This window comes from Vipera berus (genome assembly GCF_964194415.1).
Source record: "Vipera berus genome assembly, chromosome: 3".
Classification (NCBI taxonomy): Eukaryota; Metazoa; Chordata; class Lepidosauria; order Squamata; family Viperidae; genus Vipera; species Vipera berus.
Window position 1 is genome coordinate 111,427,914 of NC_138204.1, and position 18,196 is coordinate 111,446,109.

An 18,196-nucleotide genomic window follows, 5' to 3' on the forward strand; every position below is an offset into this window, starting at 1 on the left:
TGTGATCAAAAAATTTAGTTGCCTAAGGCAGAAAAGTTCTAAAGAAGCTGGTCTCATTAACACTCTCCATGTCATTTCTCATGTAGAAATCCAGTTTAAAAGATTAGAAGCTGCACAAGAGCACCACCGTGATTTCATATAGTTTCCATTACTTTCAGCGGGGGCTGTGCAGAAAATCTTCCAATTGGGTTAGATCCAGATGCTCATTTCACATGTTAATATCCTTAAAGAACTTGCATAGCAGAGAGTCATAAATACATACCCCTGAAACTGTAATTTTTTCGGTGGTCAAGGTTTTGCAATGCACATTAGCATCGTGGGCAATGTATCTCATTTGATGATCAGTCTCAGGGCTTTCATCTGGAATTTCACTGCTAGTGCCAGGTACAGATGGCTTTTTCTGCGCAGAAAAAGGAAAAAACAGGCAGTGTAATATTTGTCTCTTTCTTGGAAAGCCAAACTCTTCATAGAAGGTCAGATTTTGTATACAAAAATCATAATAGCCTTGGTGGAGCAGTGGGCTAATGCCTCCTTAAGTAACACCAGCTGCCTGCAATTAGTGCAGGTTCGCGTCCCACCAGGCTCAAGGTTGACTCAGCCTTCCATCCTTCCGAGGTAGGTAAAATGAGGACCCAGATTGTTGGGGGCAATTAAGCTGACTTTGTAATAATGCCGCTTGGGGGGTGTATGAAAGCCCTGATAAGCAGGCATATACATAGAATGAAGGCTACTGCTAAGCTTGTAAGCCGCCCTGAGTCTTCGGAGAAGGGCGGGATATAAATGGAATTAAAATAAAAATAAAAAAATAAATAATAATTAGGAGATTATTAGGATAATTTTAGGAGAATCAAAAGTACTGTAATTTGGGGGGAAAATTATGCTCCTAAAGAAGTAGCCTAAGATTTGGGATTTATGTTTTCAATCTTATTTAGGTTACCAATTTGCCTTTGAAAACAATTATCCACCTATGAAAAAAGAGCTCCTTACTAGGCTATTACTTACTATTCCCACTCTGAGCAAGTTATGCCATTTAAAATCAAATCTGGATGACAATGCAATACAGTGATGATTTTTTTCCCCCTAAAGCAGGAACTCTGCCCATATACTTGATGAAAGGGGTTTTCTTTTTTGAATACTCACAATAAAGCTACAACTTACTGTATAATATATGGCCTTGCTTATTCAAGACTATTCCAAACTATATTTAAAACACCTCTTTCCCTCTCTTAGGCTTTTCAAAAACTTTTGCAAGTTTTCTCAAAGAAATGACAAGCAACAGTTTTGGATTGCGAACACATCCAAATTAACATTTAGATTAGCCACAGAAAAATCACTGAGCTGTGCAAAGTATTAACACAGTGATATTAATGGCAATGTAACTGCATCTTAGAATCTGATTGTATTTACAGGAAAATGATCATATAGGAAATGCTTATGTGACATACAATCAGCCTTGTTCATATGTCAGCAGCAGCAATATGAAGTTTTAGAACTGCTATTAGTGTCAACTACTTTTACATCTCTCAATGGAACCTGAGTTTCCCAAGCTTCTCTGAGCGATGAATTCTTATCAGATATATAACTTTGCTTCCATCATGAAATGCAGAGCAGCACGTTTCATCTACTTTGAAAAGCAGATAATTTTTTTATGGATTTTAGATAAATTTTAAAATCGATACCGCCTTAGGTCATTAAACACAAGTTATCTGGCAGGCTTTACTTCCGTTATTTAATTATATTCCAATCTGGCTAAGAAAAAGAACTTTGCTTTTAAAAAAAAGTTGCGCTAACATTCCAGTGGAACTAGTCACCTGTATTTCCAGTATGGGCTCCTTTTCTGGGCTTTGCTCAGAACCTGCTTCCTCCACTTTCTTGATTTCAACAAGAGTTTCTTCTGCTTGAGTCGAAGAAGTGCTCTCCAGGGTATGCTCAGGGTGAGGGGGAAGTTTTCGTTTTGGTTGAAAAACCTTAAGGTAGCAGAGAAAGGCTGGTAACCAGAAAATCCATTCAGAGATTTTGTTCTCATTGGTACTTTTCTAGATTTCGGTTTTCTCAGGTTCTTGAAGGACATCCTTTGGTTAATGTAAAACTTTTCAGAAACAATGTTCCTGGCCAGTGCCTTACTGAGTGTCACAATCTAGTTATATTTCATTCCTAACTCCTTATCTGGGCAAACCTAAATCTCACCCCCTTACTGGATTCTGCCACTCCCAAGGAGAGGAAAAGAAGACAGGATGTTAATTGGCCATCTCTATCCCTTTAGACACAAGGGTTGTTTATTCAGCCTGCCTGGAGGCCATCACAGGAAACCTTCTGAACTAAGAAGAACAAAGAAGGGGGGGGGATTCTGGTTTGTATCTCTGAGGGGAATGTGAAGGGGAGGAAGTAATAATGTTGCAAATGTACTGGGGCTCTCTTTTCCCACGAGGAGTTTTGATACCTGAAACTTGACTGATCCGGTACTGACCAAATGGACTGAGGGGAGGGGTTTTACTCGGGGACACTTTAAAAGTATCGATCTGTGAGACAGCTTCCAGATCCTGTCTAGATTATCCACTGTCAACCACGTTTTAGTAAAAGTTCCTGTTTGGACAATCCTGTCTTCAAGAGTTCTTCTTTCCTAAGATGTGGATTGGGGTGGGTTCTGACACTGAGTTGTTCCTGGGTAGTTTTACTGCATGCATAGTTATATTTATTCTGCTATTCCCTGCTGATGGTAATCAACTATATATACTCCAAGGAGGAGTATTTGCGGATGTACTGTATAGAACATAGAGTATGTTGTAAGATGGATGGGTGTATTGATGGCCCCTAATTTGGAAATGTCCTCACCCTTGTAGCTAAAAATATGGTCGTCCCATCTTAAAGAAAGATAACAGTGTTGCAATTAAAAAGTAAATTGCAAATTTAACTCTTTTTCTCTCATTTGCATATTTCACTACCTCTGATCCAAAGTAATGTATGAGCTGCTCTTGGCCAATTAACTTGGTGGGAGAATACTTCATTTCAGATAAAAGAAGGTTGCATGTATCAATCCAATCCAGACACTCTGTCTGAAAAAAAGAAAGAAAGAATATATTTTGGTGATTTTCAAGACAATTCAAACAAAAGTCATTTGGTACCCTCTATTTCTCTTTGGGACATCCAGGATCCCCCTCAGGAAATTCCTGAGAAGTTGTCAGTTATAGCAATTAATTGTTGAAAATTATGTTGTACATTTTGATTTGTCTACTTTATCTGCTTACTGTGTATAATTTGAATGAAGCACCTGACTGGGTGGTATATTGGTTCCAATCCATTGATTTATTGATGGCCCATTAATTTGAGTGTCAGTTTTCTAGAAATTTGAGAATAAATAAGGAATAATTGTAGTCTGTGGAATTGCAGGAGACATTATAATTGAACAGGTAGTTGGATGCTGGATCCAAACAGTCAAAATTGTCTCTGGATTAAGGAGAGGTTTTGAAAATACCCATATATATTTGGGAGGGCTGTTTTTTGTGAGTAGATTGCACAACTGATAGTATTTTTTGCAGTTGCTTGTAATAGCCATGTGTTGTTAATAAAACCTTTTATCAACTCATAGTTTGCTCAAACCTCATAGTTTAATTACTTTGTAGTTTGTTAAGGATTGAAAAAGATTGATTTAATCAAAGATTAATTAAAGGCTGAAAAACCTTCAGAACTGCAGGTTTGATACTCAGTGGGTGAATTTCTCTTCAATCCTTTTAAAAGGAAGTTACGTGGTTGAAGTTTTATATGAATTTTCTTTTTTATCAATATATAGCAAAAGGGAGATTATAGTGCTGATTTTGGAAAAAAATTAAATGAAAGGATTCAAATGAGTTTAAATTAAAGAAAGACTTTGAAATGAATTTAAATGATCCTTTTTTACGGGGAAAAAATCTTTTCTTTACATTCTGACTGAAAAAAAATTCAAGGTTGGACACTATAATGGCACCAGATATTTGATTTTGGGATCCAACAGATTTTCCAGTTATTTAGGACTATAATGGGATCAGAAGGTACTATTGAAGAGGAATAAACCCCATTGAATTAAAGTGAAATCAACTTTATGGCAGATTTAAAAACTACAACCCACAAGAAAGAGATGGAAATACTGGATTTAAAAATACAATTGGAAGGTGGTTTAAATTTTTAAAAAGATATACAGTACAGAAATAAATCAAAAGAGTGAACTGAATTATTTTCTTTTTCTGTTTTCTTCCTTTTTCCCTTTGCTTTTTCTTTTTATCTGCACTTCTTAATTTTATATTTTTAAATACGTTAAAAATAACAATTTTTCATCATTTTTATTTCAATATATTTTTGTAATGGGTTGCATTAATTCTACTTGTTTGATATAATTCTCAGTAAAATTATTGAAAAATTTTTTAAATTTTTTTTAATTCCATTTATATCCCGCCCTTCTCCGAAGACTCAGGGCGGCTTACAAGCTTAGCAGTAGCCTCCATTCTATGTATATGCCTGCTTATTAGGGCTTTCACACACACCCCAAGCGGCATTATTACAAAGTCAGCTTATTGCCCCCAACAATCTGGGTCCTCATTTTACCTACCTCGGAAGGATGGAAGGCTGAGTCAACCTTGAGCCTGGTGGGACTCGAACCTTCACTAATTGCAGGCAGCTGGTGTTACTTAAGGAGGCATTAGCCCACTGCTCCACCAAGGCCCAAGACTTAAATAAATATTCTTAAGACTTCTAGATATGAACTAATGATCTCTTCTAAAATGGAGAGCACAAATATAAGAGAAACCATACAGAACTCTAGGACTAAAAAATTCATGGAGATCAAGGATAGGACTGAACCAAGGAAACACAGCATAGTTGTTGTTGTTTTTACCTTGATCTTCTCTAACTGTTGCAATTCATATTCTGCATCAGGGTCAGAAGTAGCCAGTTTCTTACGAGTTGTAACTGAAACCATTTCTTTGCAGCAACTAGAAATGGATAACATTACCTAACTTATAAGAGTGTTTTAAATCACCATAAAAATACCACACTAATTAAGGAAGAATCTAATTAGTCTAGATCCAGGGATCAGGATATTGAACTAAATTAAGGCTCTGAAAGTTCTGCACAAGAAAAATTTCCATCTTGCGTAATTCAAAAAATGGAATTCAAATAGGATTTCTTTTAGCTATACTGGGTCTCAACTCTTAAGGTAGGAAGTGATGGTGCAATAAATGAGAGCCAGAAAAGGTCCTATGAACTATAGGAAACTGTGGCTGTGCATTTATGATCTCTAAAATTGAGCATAGAAGCAAAATTTCCCATCAACCTTCAGCACAAAATGAAACAATTTTGTTACACCACTAATACAATTTGCCTAATACATGGGTTAATATTAAAAGTACCACCACTCATTCCTAACTAAAGATCCTGAAATTTGATCATTGTAAATGTAATTTTAAAAAAATTACAAAAAGACTGCTGGCTCCTGATCTATACAAAATATAATGTAGCTGCACTCATCCTCTGGCAGATTTGAGAGGCAGGTACTACTATTGCCAAAGATAGCAAGAAGTGTAGCACACACTTACTGTATATCTATCACAGGCCTCATACTGCTATTCCTTCATGGAAGTAGATGCTATAAATCTGAGGAGAATTTATAGTACCTGACTAGATAAGAGGAAAACTGGCTCATCTGAGCAACCAGACCCATTACTTCTTTTTCAAGCTTCAAAATATTCAGCATCTTGCGTTCTGCTTGCATTGATACTTCAATGTCACTCAAAGGGATAGTATCAGAACAGGTGTGCTCTGGCACCATGTGCATCAGCAGGTTGACCATCCATTTGCTCAGAACATTGTGGAAATCAGTCAACTGCAAAAGTATAAATTGATGAGGATTCAAGTTACACAAACATTTAGTGACAGTGTCACCAGGCCGGCATGCTCATCTACATGTGAATAATTCCCACTGATTTACTTCCTATCAATGAACCCTGGGGGTAGTGGAGGTTAACGATCATATAAGCAAGGCAAAATATAGACACAGCTAACTCACATGTCCTTTTTCGTCTGATGCAAAGTTATTAACTATTAACTTTTGACCCTAATCTGAGGCTTTATAAAGGCAGCCTCTGCCTGCTTTCCCATGTTCCATTTCAGAAGCTTTTACTAATACTGCCCGCACAAGCTGTGCTAAATATTCAGTCCATCCCAAAGTGCTTTGAAGCAATTTTGGGGGCAGGGCAGGATGTGCCCTGCTGCTATAAGCCACCCACTGAAGACATGCCCACCCAACACATGCTCTTTGGTCACCCAATTTCAATGCCAGTCTCCTTGGAGAGCCAATCATCTCATACCACCACAATAGGCAAGAAACATAGGAAGAGAAGGAGGGGAAACAGAGGTCAACAGCCTCAGCATCCATCAGGATGGCAGTGTTGCGGAACAATTAACATTCCGACCAGAGGAGGATGGACCGTGGTTTATTTGCATGGTGAATATCAAAGAAAGGAAATCCAAGGCATATTCTATGTAAAACTTTTAATGAGAAACAGTCATTAAACAGTCTGAAACCATAACATAGCTGGACATAGCTGGATTCACTATGGTTACATGATAAGATAATAACACAGGTGCAGAGCAGAAAGAGATGTACAATTAGAAATGAGCGAAGCTGGCAAAACTAAAAACTAAAAACTAAGAAAACACGCAGTGACAGGCAGGAAGAGACAAAGGGAGAAATAAGAATAGGCAGTTGTTAACATTTCCCCTGATAAACAGGCATACCTCCAGAGAAAGCTGAGCATTTTCTCTTTTAGAACTATTAGTAGTTGTCAGGAGCCAATTCTGAATCTTCTTGAAGACATCGGCAGGTGTCACCCTTAATGGAAGCAAGTGAGATACCAAATTAAGATATCAGGTCAGCTTTCACTTTTTAGTCCAAATATTTCTATCTTCAAAAATAATATTCAAAGTGGGCTAAACCACCACCACCCCTAATTCTGTGCCAAGCAGAAAATACCACCCACGCTTTAAACTGAAGTTATAATCTCCAAGGAACAAATATATGTAAAATCCAATTTGGAGAGCAGAAGGATGGAAAAGGAGCGAGCTTGACAATAATCTTTCCTTTGCTATCAATGCTAATTTATCTGAATTACTTCTTTACCATAAAATTGCAGCAAGACAACTGCTGACTTCACAAATAATTGTACTGCTAATATGCCTATTATCATTATTCTTGTCCCAAAGGTGCTTTTTCCAACTGGGCTTTCTTGTTTGGTTGGTGTTTTTTTTTGGAAAACATTTTGCTTCCCATCCAAGAAGCTTCTTCAGTTATGACTGAATGGTGGGGAATGGATGGATTTATATTCTTTGCGGTCATCAGGTCATTAGCTCTCTGAGGATGATTGAGGGCACTTGGAGGTTTATCTGTATCTGCAGGATTACCTGAATGAGTGTAAATGGGTGTGGAATCTACTTAGGACTGCTGAAAGGACTACATTGTAAACAGGAGATAGGAAGTGTTGTACCACTCACTCCCTTTGTGTTGAGAGAGGGCTGTTCAGTTTTAATATAGAGGGTCTCTTTGGCCCCTTTTCAAACCAGTGGTCCTCTCTTTTCCAGAATGTGAATTTTGCTGTCTTCAAATGAATGACTCTTCTCTTCCAGATACAAAATGGACTGCTGAATCCTGTCCTGATGACTTGGTTTTCCTGTGTTGTACCATGCATTTGTGAAGTGGTTGTTTTGTTTTCCCCAAGGTACAGGTCTGCAGATGTCTTGCTGCATTGCACTGCATATACCACATTGCTCTGTTTGTGTCTGGATGTTTTGTCCTTGGGGTGGAAAAGCTTCGGTCTTAACGTACTCCTGGGCTTTAAGTGTGCACGCAGGTTGAGTTGGTTGGAAATCCTCCTGAGCTTTTCAGATATTCCTGCAAGATATGGAATGACAATGTTGCTCCGTTCATTATTCTCTTCTTTGTCTGTCATGAAGGAGCTCCTGCTAGATCTTTTTGTGGATTTGATGAAGACTCAGTTCAGATAGCCCCAAATTCTGAGGGCTTCCTTGACGTGTATTTATTCTTTCACATTCTGGACAGAAGAGAGTTTTAAACGGTAACAAGAAAGGACGGAGATCCTTAGCTCGGATAGCAATAGCGTAGTACCTATAGTGTAGTCCCACTATGGAACAACAAAAATTATCTATTGAAATTAAAGTATCTATGAACTGATTCGTAAAAGGTGTCCTGCTTAAAAGCTCTCTAAGGGTATGGATGTATGGGTGTGGTTGAGTCTATGAGAGTGGAAGCTGGAAAGTAATCTGAGTGTCAGGACCCACTTTACTTTTACTTTACTTTACTTTTATTAAATTTGTATACCGCCCTTCTCCTGAAGGACTCAGACCCACCCCAATCCACATCTTAGGAAATAAGAACTCCTGGATCCAAGTTTGTCCAAAAGGAAAAGTTTACTAGGATGAGATCGGTTGTGGCAATACAAGACGGGATCTGACATTGAGTTACATTTCAATACTATATAAAGCATTCCCGTTTCAAACCCCCCCACCAGTCCATTTGGTCAGTTACTTAGGTGTCAGGCCCTTTCGTGGGAAAGGGAAAACTTCTTGCGTTTATTGTCTTCTTCCTTTCAGTTTCAAATGGAGATGCGAACCAGATCTCTCTCTCCCCCTCTGTTCCCCCCAGATCAAAAGCTTTCCTGGTCTTTGAAAACAGCCTACAGCCATCTGGATAAACATCCTCTCCCCCCCCCCTCGGAGAGATGGCAGAATCCCTAAGATAGGCCCAGTATTCTAACCATACATTTATGAAATGTGATATAATTGGATTCTGACACTGAGGTTAAGTCATGAAAGGCATTATATACCATAATGACCACCTTGAACTGGGCCCAGAAAGAAGCCAGTAACTAGTGCTGCTATTTCAGTAAAGAGGTATCATAGCATTAAAAACAGCATTTGCTGCTTATCGCTTATATTTCCATTACACTTCAGCTGCAATTTCTGGAACATTTTCAAGAGTTGCTTGACAAAAAATATATTGTAATAATCGAAGCATTAAGTCTTTATTATTTCTTATGTGTAGGAAAATAGCAATAGCACTTAGACTTATATACCGCTTTACAGTCTTCTCTAAGAGGTTTACAGAGTCAGCATATTGCCCCCAACAATCTGGGTCCTCATTTTACTGACCTTGGAAGGATGGAAGGCTGAGTCAACCTTGAGCCAGTGTAAATTAACCTCTGGCAGTCAGCAGAATTAGCCTGCAATACTGCATTCTAATCACTGCACCATCACAGCTCTTCTTATGCAGCATAGTGCATAAAATTTTCAGAGTTTTATGTAGTGTAGTGCATAAAATTCACAGAAACAACATATAAAATGTGTATCAAAATATACAATTCATGAGGTTACTCATCAAAATAATACATTCAGCCAGTCACAAAAATGCTCTAAGAGAAGAAAAACAAACAACTCTAAAAGTTATGGTAGCTTACTGGCAAGGTGCAAATGTCCTAAGCTTTTGTTCTTGAAGAGTCTCAGAAGTACCAGTAATTTTCAGCAGATCTTCCAACTGGACCTGCCAATTAGAAACAGCTTGGAAAAAAATTAACCAGTCAGCTTCATACAATCCTTTCTTCTGCTTGCTGGATAACAATTTGAATGTCCATTCTTCCAAACTGTTCACTAAAGTTATTACGATTTTGGCAGATCCTGTAGAAAAGAAATTATATCTTTACCTCTATAAAGAAATGCAGCAGGACAGAGGCAATTACCTCCTAAAATATTTTAGAATATAATAGAATGGACTAGAAGACCTTGGAGGTCTTCTAGTCCAGCCCCCTGCTCAAGCAGGAGAACTTATATTATCTCAGACAAGTGACTGTCTAGTCTCTTCTTAAAAGTCTCCAGAGATGGAGTGCCCACGATTTCTGGAGGCAAGCTATTTCCCTGGTTAATTGTCCTCACTGTCAGGAAGTTTCTCCTTAATTTCAGGTTGCTTCTCTCTTTGATCAGTTTCCAACCATTGTTTCTCGTCCTTCCCTCTGGTGCTTTGGAGAATAACGTGACCCCCTCTTCTTTGTGGCAGCCCCTCAAGTACTGGAATACTGCTATCATCTCTCCCCTATTTCTTCTTTTCTTTAGACTAGCCAAACCCAAGTCCTGGGTTAAATATATTTTGTCTCTCGTAGCAGCCAGATTCATAAAGTGTATCATATTTTTAAACTTCAGTTTTATAGTTAGTTATATTCTTTTGGATGAATCAAGCAAATGACAAAAAGGCATGAAACAACACACTCTTATCAATAATTAGCTTTTCCTGGAGGATATTTTTCAAACAAGCAAGTGAATAGGAACCAACAATCCAACCTTTGTGTTCCATAAAGACCTGCTACCAACATCTATTGCCACAAATGTTTTTTTTATTATTTATTTATATGGCTTTGGGTTTGTTTCACTCAAAAGGTTTTACATGTCAATTGTGCTGTATATTGATCTTTAGATTTAATTTTAAATAAATCCTCATCTGCACAATGTATCGAGGTCTGAAAAAGTCTTTTAAAAAATACTGACCATTTCTTACCATTTTCCCCATTAATTCTTGTACAGTACTGTTCATTGAGACGTTGGCAGTTTTTATTGATTTCTTCCAGCATTTTTGACTCAACTGGCCTCCTGCCATGGAGATCTTTGTGACGGCCATGCAAAGCAACCCCCAGATCAACCCACTGCTTCTGCAATTTGGTTGCTGTCTTGAGGGGCTCTTGTCTCAAAAGAAGCATATCACCCCCATACTGAGTCAATTCATCATTTAATATCTGAAAGAAAAAGCAATAAATGTGTTTGTTGCCTGAAAGATTTTTCATAAAAAAAAAGATACTACAGCTTTCTCCTTCCCTGAATTGATAACCTTAGGATAGCTTAGTATTAGCTATCATATGGTACACTTTTAACTCTATGGTTGTCCTGTGATTGAACTACATTTTTTAAATTCATAGCTGCTTACACAAGCTCACTTTTCCTACTTACTCTTTGCAAATTGTGAGATACAGAACTTTCTGCTCTTACTCTAATTAGACAAGTATTTTCCTCTTTTGTTGTAGGAGGCACCCAATATCTGCCAGATACCTAATCCTCATTAAAATGCAACCTTCCCTTATTGATAGCTAAAATAAAACAACCCCAGGGGTGGAAAAGTAGAGAAAAGTTGAAGGGCTGTGAGACCTGACAAATGAAAATACAATAACTCATTTTTAGTTCAATCCCAGAGATTGTCCTCACTACCCAGACTCACTGCAGCTCATTGCGGAAGGACCCCTTGCACTGTAAGAAATTAATGGGAATAGTTTTAATAAATGGGATTCTATTTATTGCAGTCCTGCTTAAGGGGAAACCTATAATTAAATACATGAAGGAAGAAGATCCTTACCTTTTCCCAAACCTTGAGATCCACAAGGATTTGTTCTAGCAAAATAGCTCCCTTTTCAAAACTGTAAGTTCCTTTTCCACTGGAAAAGCAAGAATAGAAAGTTGGAAATGTGTAGCCAAAAATACAAATCACTCTGAAATGTATCTAAACCTTTATGTGTGTCATGCAGTCTGCATTGTATTTACATTGCTCACTTCACAGTAGTTAACTGAATCATGGTTTATTTAACTACACATATTCCTCATTTAGTGACCATTTGCAGTTACAATGGTGATGTTACTTTGTGACCAATCCTTGCATTTACAATCTTCATAGGTCTCTAAGCAAAGCAAAGCTGAAGTAAGATCATAAGTACAGTAGCAGTTTCACTTAGTAACCACTTCATTTAATGACCTAGTTACCAGTGGCAATTGCAATTTCTAACTGTATCCTGATTTTCTGGGATTGCCGGACATGCAAGTTAGTATCACCCAAAATTCTGGCTAAAGTGCATTTGGTAGTTTATAGTTCAGGTTTCTCAACTTTGGCAATGTTAAGAGGTATGGACTTCAACTTTCAGAATTTTCCAGTCAGCAAAGCAAAGCTGACAGAATTCTGGGACTTGAAGTCCATACATCTTAAAAGTTCTAACATAAAGGCGGACAAATTTCATCAACACCTTCAATTCAAATTCCTTTGGGTTTTATGTAAACAGTGTTCATGTCTAGAACTACCCTAATCTCTCTTACACCTGCATCATTCACACGTACACACATTTGATGAACAGGAAGCATTTTCATATCTGGAGAAGGAGGCCCTATTAGGAATAACTCACAGTTTTAGCATTATTTGGACAGAATATTACAATGTGCTCCACATGGTGTTAACTTCAAAACTCTTAGAAACTTTAGTTGATAGACATCTACACATCTTGGCTTATGCAGAAATGTCTTTTCCAGGCAAAAATAGCCTGTCCATCGGTTCCTGAAAGTAATATTTTTTAGAGGGAGTGCCCTCCATGTTTTGAAATAATTTCTCCCAATTGGTCTGACACCAATTCTCATATTCTTTGGTACAGCAGTCAGGACAGAATTAATACATAGGGCTTTCTAAAGTTAACATTGCTCAGTGTCGGGTTAATGCCACTGGGTATTTGCAATGGTTCTTGTCATTTACTTTAATTATTCATACTATTACTTTATTGTATGGATTTTGTTACAATTTAGTTTTTAATACTTTGCTGTTGTAACCTCTGTGAGTCACACAATGTATACGGCAGGCACCTTTTTAAATATTTAAAGCTTGTTCTATTTTAAGGCCATTAATGCTTCCATTAATAAATATGGAACTTCAGCCTTTTTGGCAAAAGCCATAATCTTGGTTTTTGGCAGTAATGGATCAACATTCACAGAGCTCTTTTAAGGCTTATTGGTGTTCTGGAAAGAGCTCAGCATTGTCTATACAGAACATCAGGACAGTGCAGAGATCCCCTAGTTCAGAGAGAATGAAATTTTGATTGTTTAGGATAGGGATGCCAAACTGCTGGCCCATGGGCCGGATGCGTCACGTGGAAGCCGCACCCACCCCATTGCCGGCAATGGCAAAACCGTCCTGATACATTGCATGATGTCACGTGACGTCGCGAGTTTGACATGTCTGTTTAGGACATCTCACCATAACATTGATATAAGCATTGAAGAGAAGGAGGGGAAATAAATCCCTGTTTTACCTCCTTTTCAGTTTTAAATGGCTTTGAGAGAAACCTTTGCGTATTGCACTTGACTTTAAGAGTGGTATTGGCGTGCAGGGCATCAATGGAAAAGCCTATGGTCAACTGATAGGGCTTTCTGCTTCTACCATAATTTGATCCTGGATGCAGAATCCAAAGTTGCTTTAAGATCCATGAAGGCAGCATGAAATGATAACACATTGTTGGTTGAATTTTTTTTGAACAAGTGCAGTAGAACCATCATTGATGTTTGGTCTACTGCACCTGTCCCCACTTTCTCTAAAACCAATCTGCTCTTCTACTATCATATTTCCCCGATCCTGCCAATCCTTAAGTTTATTGTGGAAGTTCTTAGCATGAGGTTTGCTGATTATGTTGAACAGGCTGATCTCTCATCTCTCTTTCCCTTCTTAAAGATTGGAATTATAATTGTCAGGCCATAAAGTAAAGAATGAAAGAAACATTGATCAAACTCACAGAACATGTTTTTGGAAGTAATTGAGCCAACCCGCCAAACCATTCTGAATACTTCTTGCCCTTTCTTTTGTAGTTTCTTCAACCTGCTCCACCTGTACATCAATATCTCTCAAAAGCTCCCGGAATTCCTGTGTCCAACGCTGTAGATTAGAAAGATCAATAGAATCCTAAGTATGTTGGAAGAAAAGAAGAGAAAGAGTATCATGAGAAAATCATATTATTAAGCCATAAATGTCAAAGCAATCATTTAAAAAGCCATTTTTATGATTTACAACTACATTGTGAACAGATTATTTATTTATGTATTATTGATTTGATTTGATTTTGTCACTCAACTCAAAAGTCACTTCAAAATCTTCATAATCTCACAGTTCATCCCACTATGATCCGGGAGTAAATTGGACAGAATTTTGGCTCATAATAGCTCAAATATGGACAAACAATCATTATCATCAGTCTTCCATTTCTAGCTATTTTGCCATTTTATTATGTAATTTATCTATGCAATGTATGTGAGGTGACATATTCAAGAAAAAGGTTGCTTGAACAAAATAAAATGAGAGAGTTAAGAAACAATATTAATTGGACTACCCAGCAACTGAAACACTTTCTAGTCTACAGATATTAGATACTAGATGTATACAAGTCACAGTAGCACTTTATACTTACTGATACTTATTATTTAACCCTTAAATAATATTTGATTCATTTATCTACTCTGATAATTATGCTAGAAGTGATGTAGCTCGATTGGCTTACAATGCAGATAATTTGATGTGGTTTTATCAAATTTAGTTATTTTTTGGTATCAGAGAGACAAAAGTGCAAATTGCTTTCCCCTTTCTAATGTTTGAATTTTCATCAGTTAATACTGTACTACGAAAGGTGCTGAATATACAGTACCATTTTCTTCTAGTATAATAAGCTATATAGATTGGAGAGCATAAGCACAATATCACTTCTTAAAGCTGATACCATCAGTTCACTATCCCGATCTCATCAAATGGCATTTTACAGTAAATAAATGGGGATATTCCTGACTAACAGAGAGTAGAGGGTATACCACATATGGAGCTGTCAAAAAGCTTATCCTGTATGCAAAAACCAATATGCAACTTGATGTAAATCTTATTCAGATGTGTATGCTGCTCTAATCAGGAAACTGAGTGTAGGCAAGGAAGCTAACAAACAGAGACTTTATTCATGAACCTTAATTATATTTGATTCATCATAAGTTACATCATTTCCCCCATTAATGGATAATACATCCTCAAGTGGCTGTACCTGTGATGCCAATAGCATTATGAAGTGCCTCATCCCTTTGATCCAAGCCTTTTCACTGTCATACATTCTCCGAGCCAGTATCAGCTTGTTTTTTTCAACTACCTGAAAATACATATTATAAGAGATTGGAAGGAGAAAAATTAGATGAAGATGATATTATACCTACATAGTCAACAGCATGTTTTTTTGATCAGAAGTTCAAAAGGGACATTCCAAGCAGGTATGCCGAAGACAGCAACTTAGTTAAATAGCATATTTATAGTGCTTACTCAATTATCATAGATTAACTGAATCAGATCAGTTTTAGAATAGAATAACAGAATAGGAAGGGACCTTGTAGGTCATCTAGTCCAACCCCCTACCCAACAGGAGTCCCTACACCATTTCTGACAGGTGGCAGTCCAGTCTCTTCTTGAAAGCCTCCAGTGATGAAGCACCAACAACATCTGAAGGCAGTCTGTTCCATTGGTTGGTTGTTCTCACTGTCAGAAAATTTCTCCTTAGTTCTAGGTTGAATCTCTCCTTGATCAGTTTCCATCCATTATTCCTCGTCTGGCCTTCAAGTGCTTTGGAAAATAGGTTGACCCCCTCCTCTCTGTGACAGCCCCTCAAATATTGGAACACTGCTATCATGTCTCCCTTGTCCTTCTCTTCACTAGACTAGCCATGTCCATTTCCTGTAACCGTTCTTCATATATTTTAGCCTCCAGTTCCCTAATTATCTTTGTTACTCTTCTCTGCACTTTTTCTAGAGTCTCAACATCTTTGTTGCAACAAATTTGTTGCAGTATTCTAGGTGTGGTCTTACTAAGGCTTTATAGAGTGGTATTAGTACCTCACATTATCCTCATTGAATCCCTCTGTTAAAGCAATTTAGGATTGCATTGGATTTTTCAGCTGCTGCCGCACACTGTTGGCTCATATTTAATTGATTGTCCACTAAAACTTCAAGATCCCTCTCACAGTTGCTGCTATTAAGCCTGGTTTCACCCAATCTATGTGTACTTTTGGTTTTTCTTGCCTAAGTGTAAGACTTTACCTTTTTCTACGTTTAATTTCATTTTGTTAGATAGGACCCAGTGTTCAAGTCTGTCAAGATCCCTCTGGATGTTGAGCCTAGGGTATTGGCTATTCCTGTCATCTGCAAATTTGTTGAGTTCCCCTTCTATTCCCTCATCTAGGTCATTTATGAAGATGTTGAAGAGTACTGGGCCTAGGACAGAACCTTGTGGTACCCCACTGCTTACTTCCCTCCATGTAGACATAGTACCATTAAGAACTACTCTTTGAGTGTGATTTGTTAGCCAGTTAAAAATCCATCTGATGGTGATGCTGTCTATTGCACTTTAAGCTTTCCAAAAAGTAGGTTGGTAGCAATAAAGTTTGGCAACAAATTTCTTAGTTAAAGAACCATAAAGTGCATCTACTCTCTTTGCAATGGCATTCTGTCACTTTGTACAGGAATATCCTATCTGCTGCAACCAATTTTTAGCCAACATTTTAAAATTATTTCTGTTCTCTCTTCTATCTGCAGGATTCAAGATTGCTATTAGGAATGATGACAGCCAGGAAAAGCACCTTGAGATTCAGTAGCTGTTTGCATTACTTTTGGCTGCAGTGACAACAATGAAAAAGTTCCTCTCAGTGAGACATTATTTTATTCAAATGATATAATCTCAACACGTTTTTGGACTTGCACAGTTTTGTCTAGAGTCCACTTTCTCTTCAATATGTTTATGTCAGTATTTCAGGCTGACTCTTTTCTATACAATAAACCAATCATTGAACTAATCATTTAGCTAACACCAATCATAAAATTTCATCACAGTAACATTCGTGAAAGACTGAAGGTGAAATGACAAAAGGACTAGAATGTATCTTTCTTCCAAGATCTCTCCATGAATGGTATTGGAATCTCAGATGTGAAGGCTGACCTGTAAATCAAATAATACAATGTTTCCCTTCTTTCCTTTCCCTAGTACAGGGGTAGGCAACCTCGGCTCTTTTATGACTCATGGACTTCAACTCCCAGAATTCCTGAGCCAGCCAAGCTGGCTCAGGAATTCTGGGAGTTGAGGTCCATGAGTCATAAAAGAGCTGCATATATTGCATTAATGCTATCTGCAATGTGCCACAACTACAGAGAAACAGGTTGGGAGCATAATGTCATGAAGGCCCGCCTTCAGAATGGTGCAAGCTCAAGCCATCTGCTCTAATGTGGCTAAATGAAAATCCGTTCAGACTTGGAATTCGGGTTTCAGTCAAATAATCTACTGCTTTCCTCCAACCTTAACTGGTTTATTCAGTTGTCCTTCATGCCAGACGGAAAGGCAAAGGATCTTTGAACAGAATGGCTAGCAAGTCCATTCATATCTCTTTAGTTCCAGAACCCACTCTACTCTGATACCTTTCAGTCAATTTTCACTTTGTGACAGTTGTCCTTTTCTTGGAAAAAACCAACACACAGCAGCAAGAAATGCACAAAATGGAAAGATGCTTTAATTCACACAGTGGATGACTGGCTGCAAAAGCTGATGGAATTAGCAGAGATGGCTAAACTGACTGCTTTAATTAAAGAAAAGAATTCAGCTAACATTGTTTCTACTTGGAAATCGCTTCTGGACTTGGTGGCTTGAAGTGGGGAAAAAAGGAAATTTTGAAGTTGGATTTTGCTGATGATAGCTTTGTTGTTGCAGAAATGACTAGTATGTAAAAGCAAAAAGTTGAGGTAGTATGTTATTACCTTGTTTTACTGCACTAAAAAGAGTAGAAAGTCATTGCTTTTCTTTCATTTTCCTCTACACTTTTTTCTTCCCTTTTTTCTCCCTTACTTTGAAATTATTTTCATTTTTGTTTGTATTTTACATTTTGATAAACTTATAAAAAAATTAAATACTCAGAAAGAACCAACGTACATGCATCCAAAAAAGTATTCTTCTTCGCTCTGAATTGGATACTAGCTGCCTGAGGCAACAGACCTGTTTATCTAGCCCCCTGAAATGACTGAGATGCCTTTTGAAGCCATGTTATTTCATTTGGGATTAACTATCTTTCTCATCTCACAAATTACACCATATTATTTTTCAAACTCAGCTCCAAAGTAATTTATTTGTCATATTTAAGCACTGCCTATCTCCCTCACAGAGGGACTCTGAGGGGAAACATATGTTCTTTGCCTGTTCTCATTATTTACAGATTAATATATGTCAATCCCCATGTGTTTGTTCTATCATGTCTTATGCTACAGATCAAAAAATTAGGGATAGGAGAAGTGGTTACAAAATATCTAATACTAT

General features: G+C 37.6%; 1 protein-coding gene across 1 annotated transcript in view; it reads right to left on the reverse strand.

Annotated features, from left to right (window-relative positions):
• AXDND1 (axonemal dynein light chain domain containing 1) overlaps positions 1-18,196 on the reverse strand; it is a gene marked incomplete at its 5' end in the record, with an annotated part of 43,488 nt that overhangs the window by 9,392 nt on the left and 15,900 nt on the right. Inside the window, 11 exons of the mRNA XM_081325530.1 lie at positions 263-400; positions 1,812-1,967; positions 2,943-3,053; positions 4,865-4,961; positions 5,643-5,851; positions 6,766-6,859; positions 9,498-9,714; positions 10,586-10,820; positions 11,432-11,510; positions 13,617-13,783; positions 14,901-15,002. Coding sequence (XP_081181656.1) covers positions 263-400; positions 1,812-1,967; positions 2,943-3,053; positions 4,865-4,961; positions 5,643-5,851; positions 6,766-6,859; positions 9,498-9,714; positions 10,586-10,820; positions 11,432-11,510; positions 13,617-13,783; positions 14,901-15,002 — 1,605 coding nt within the window. The remainder of the gene's footprint in view (positions 1-262; positions 401-1,811; positions 1,968-2,942; positions 3,054-4,864; positions 4,962-5,642; positions 5,852-6,765; positions 6,860-9,497; positions 9,715-10,585; positions 10,821-11,431; positions 11,511-13,616; positions 13,784-14,900; positions 15,003-18,196) is intronic.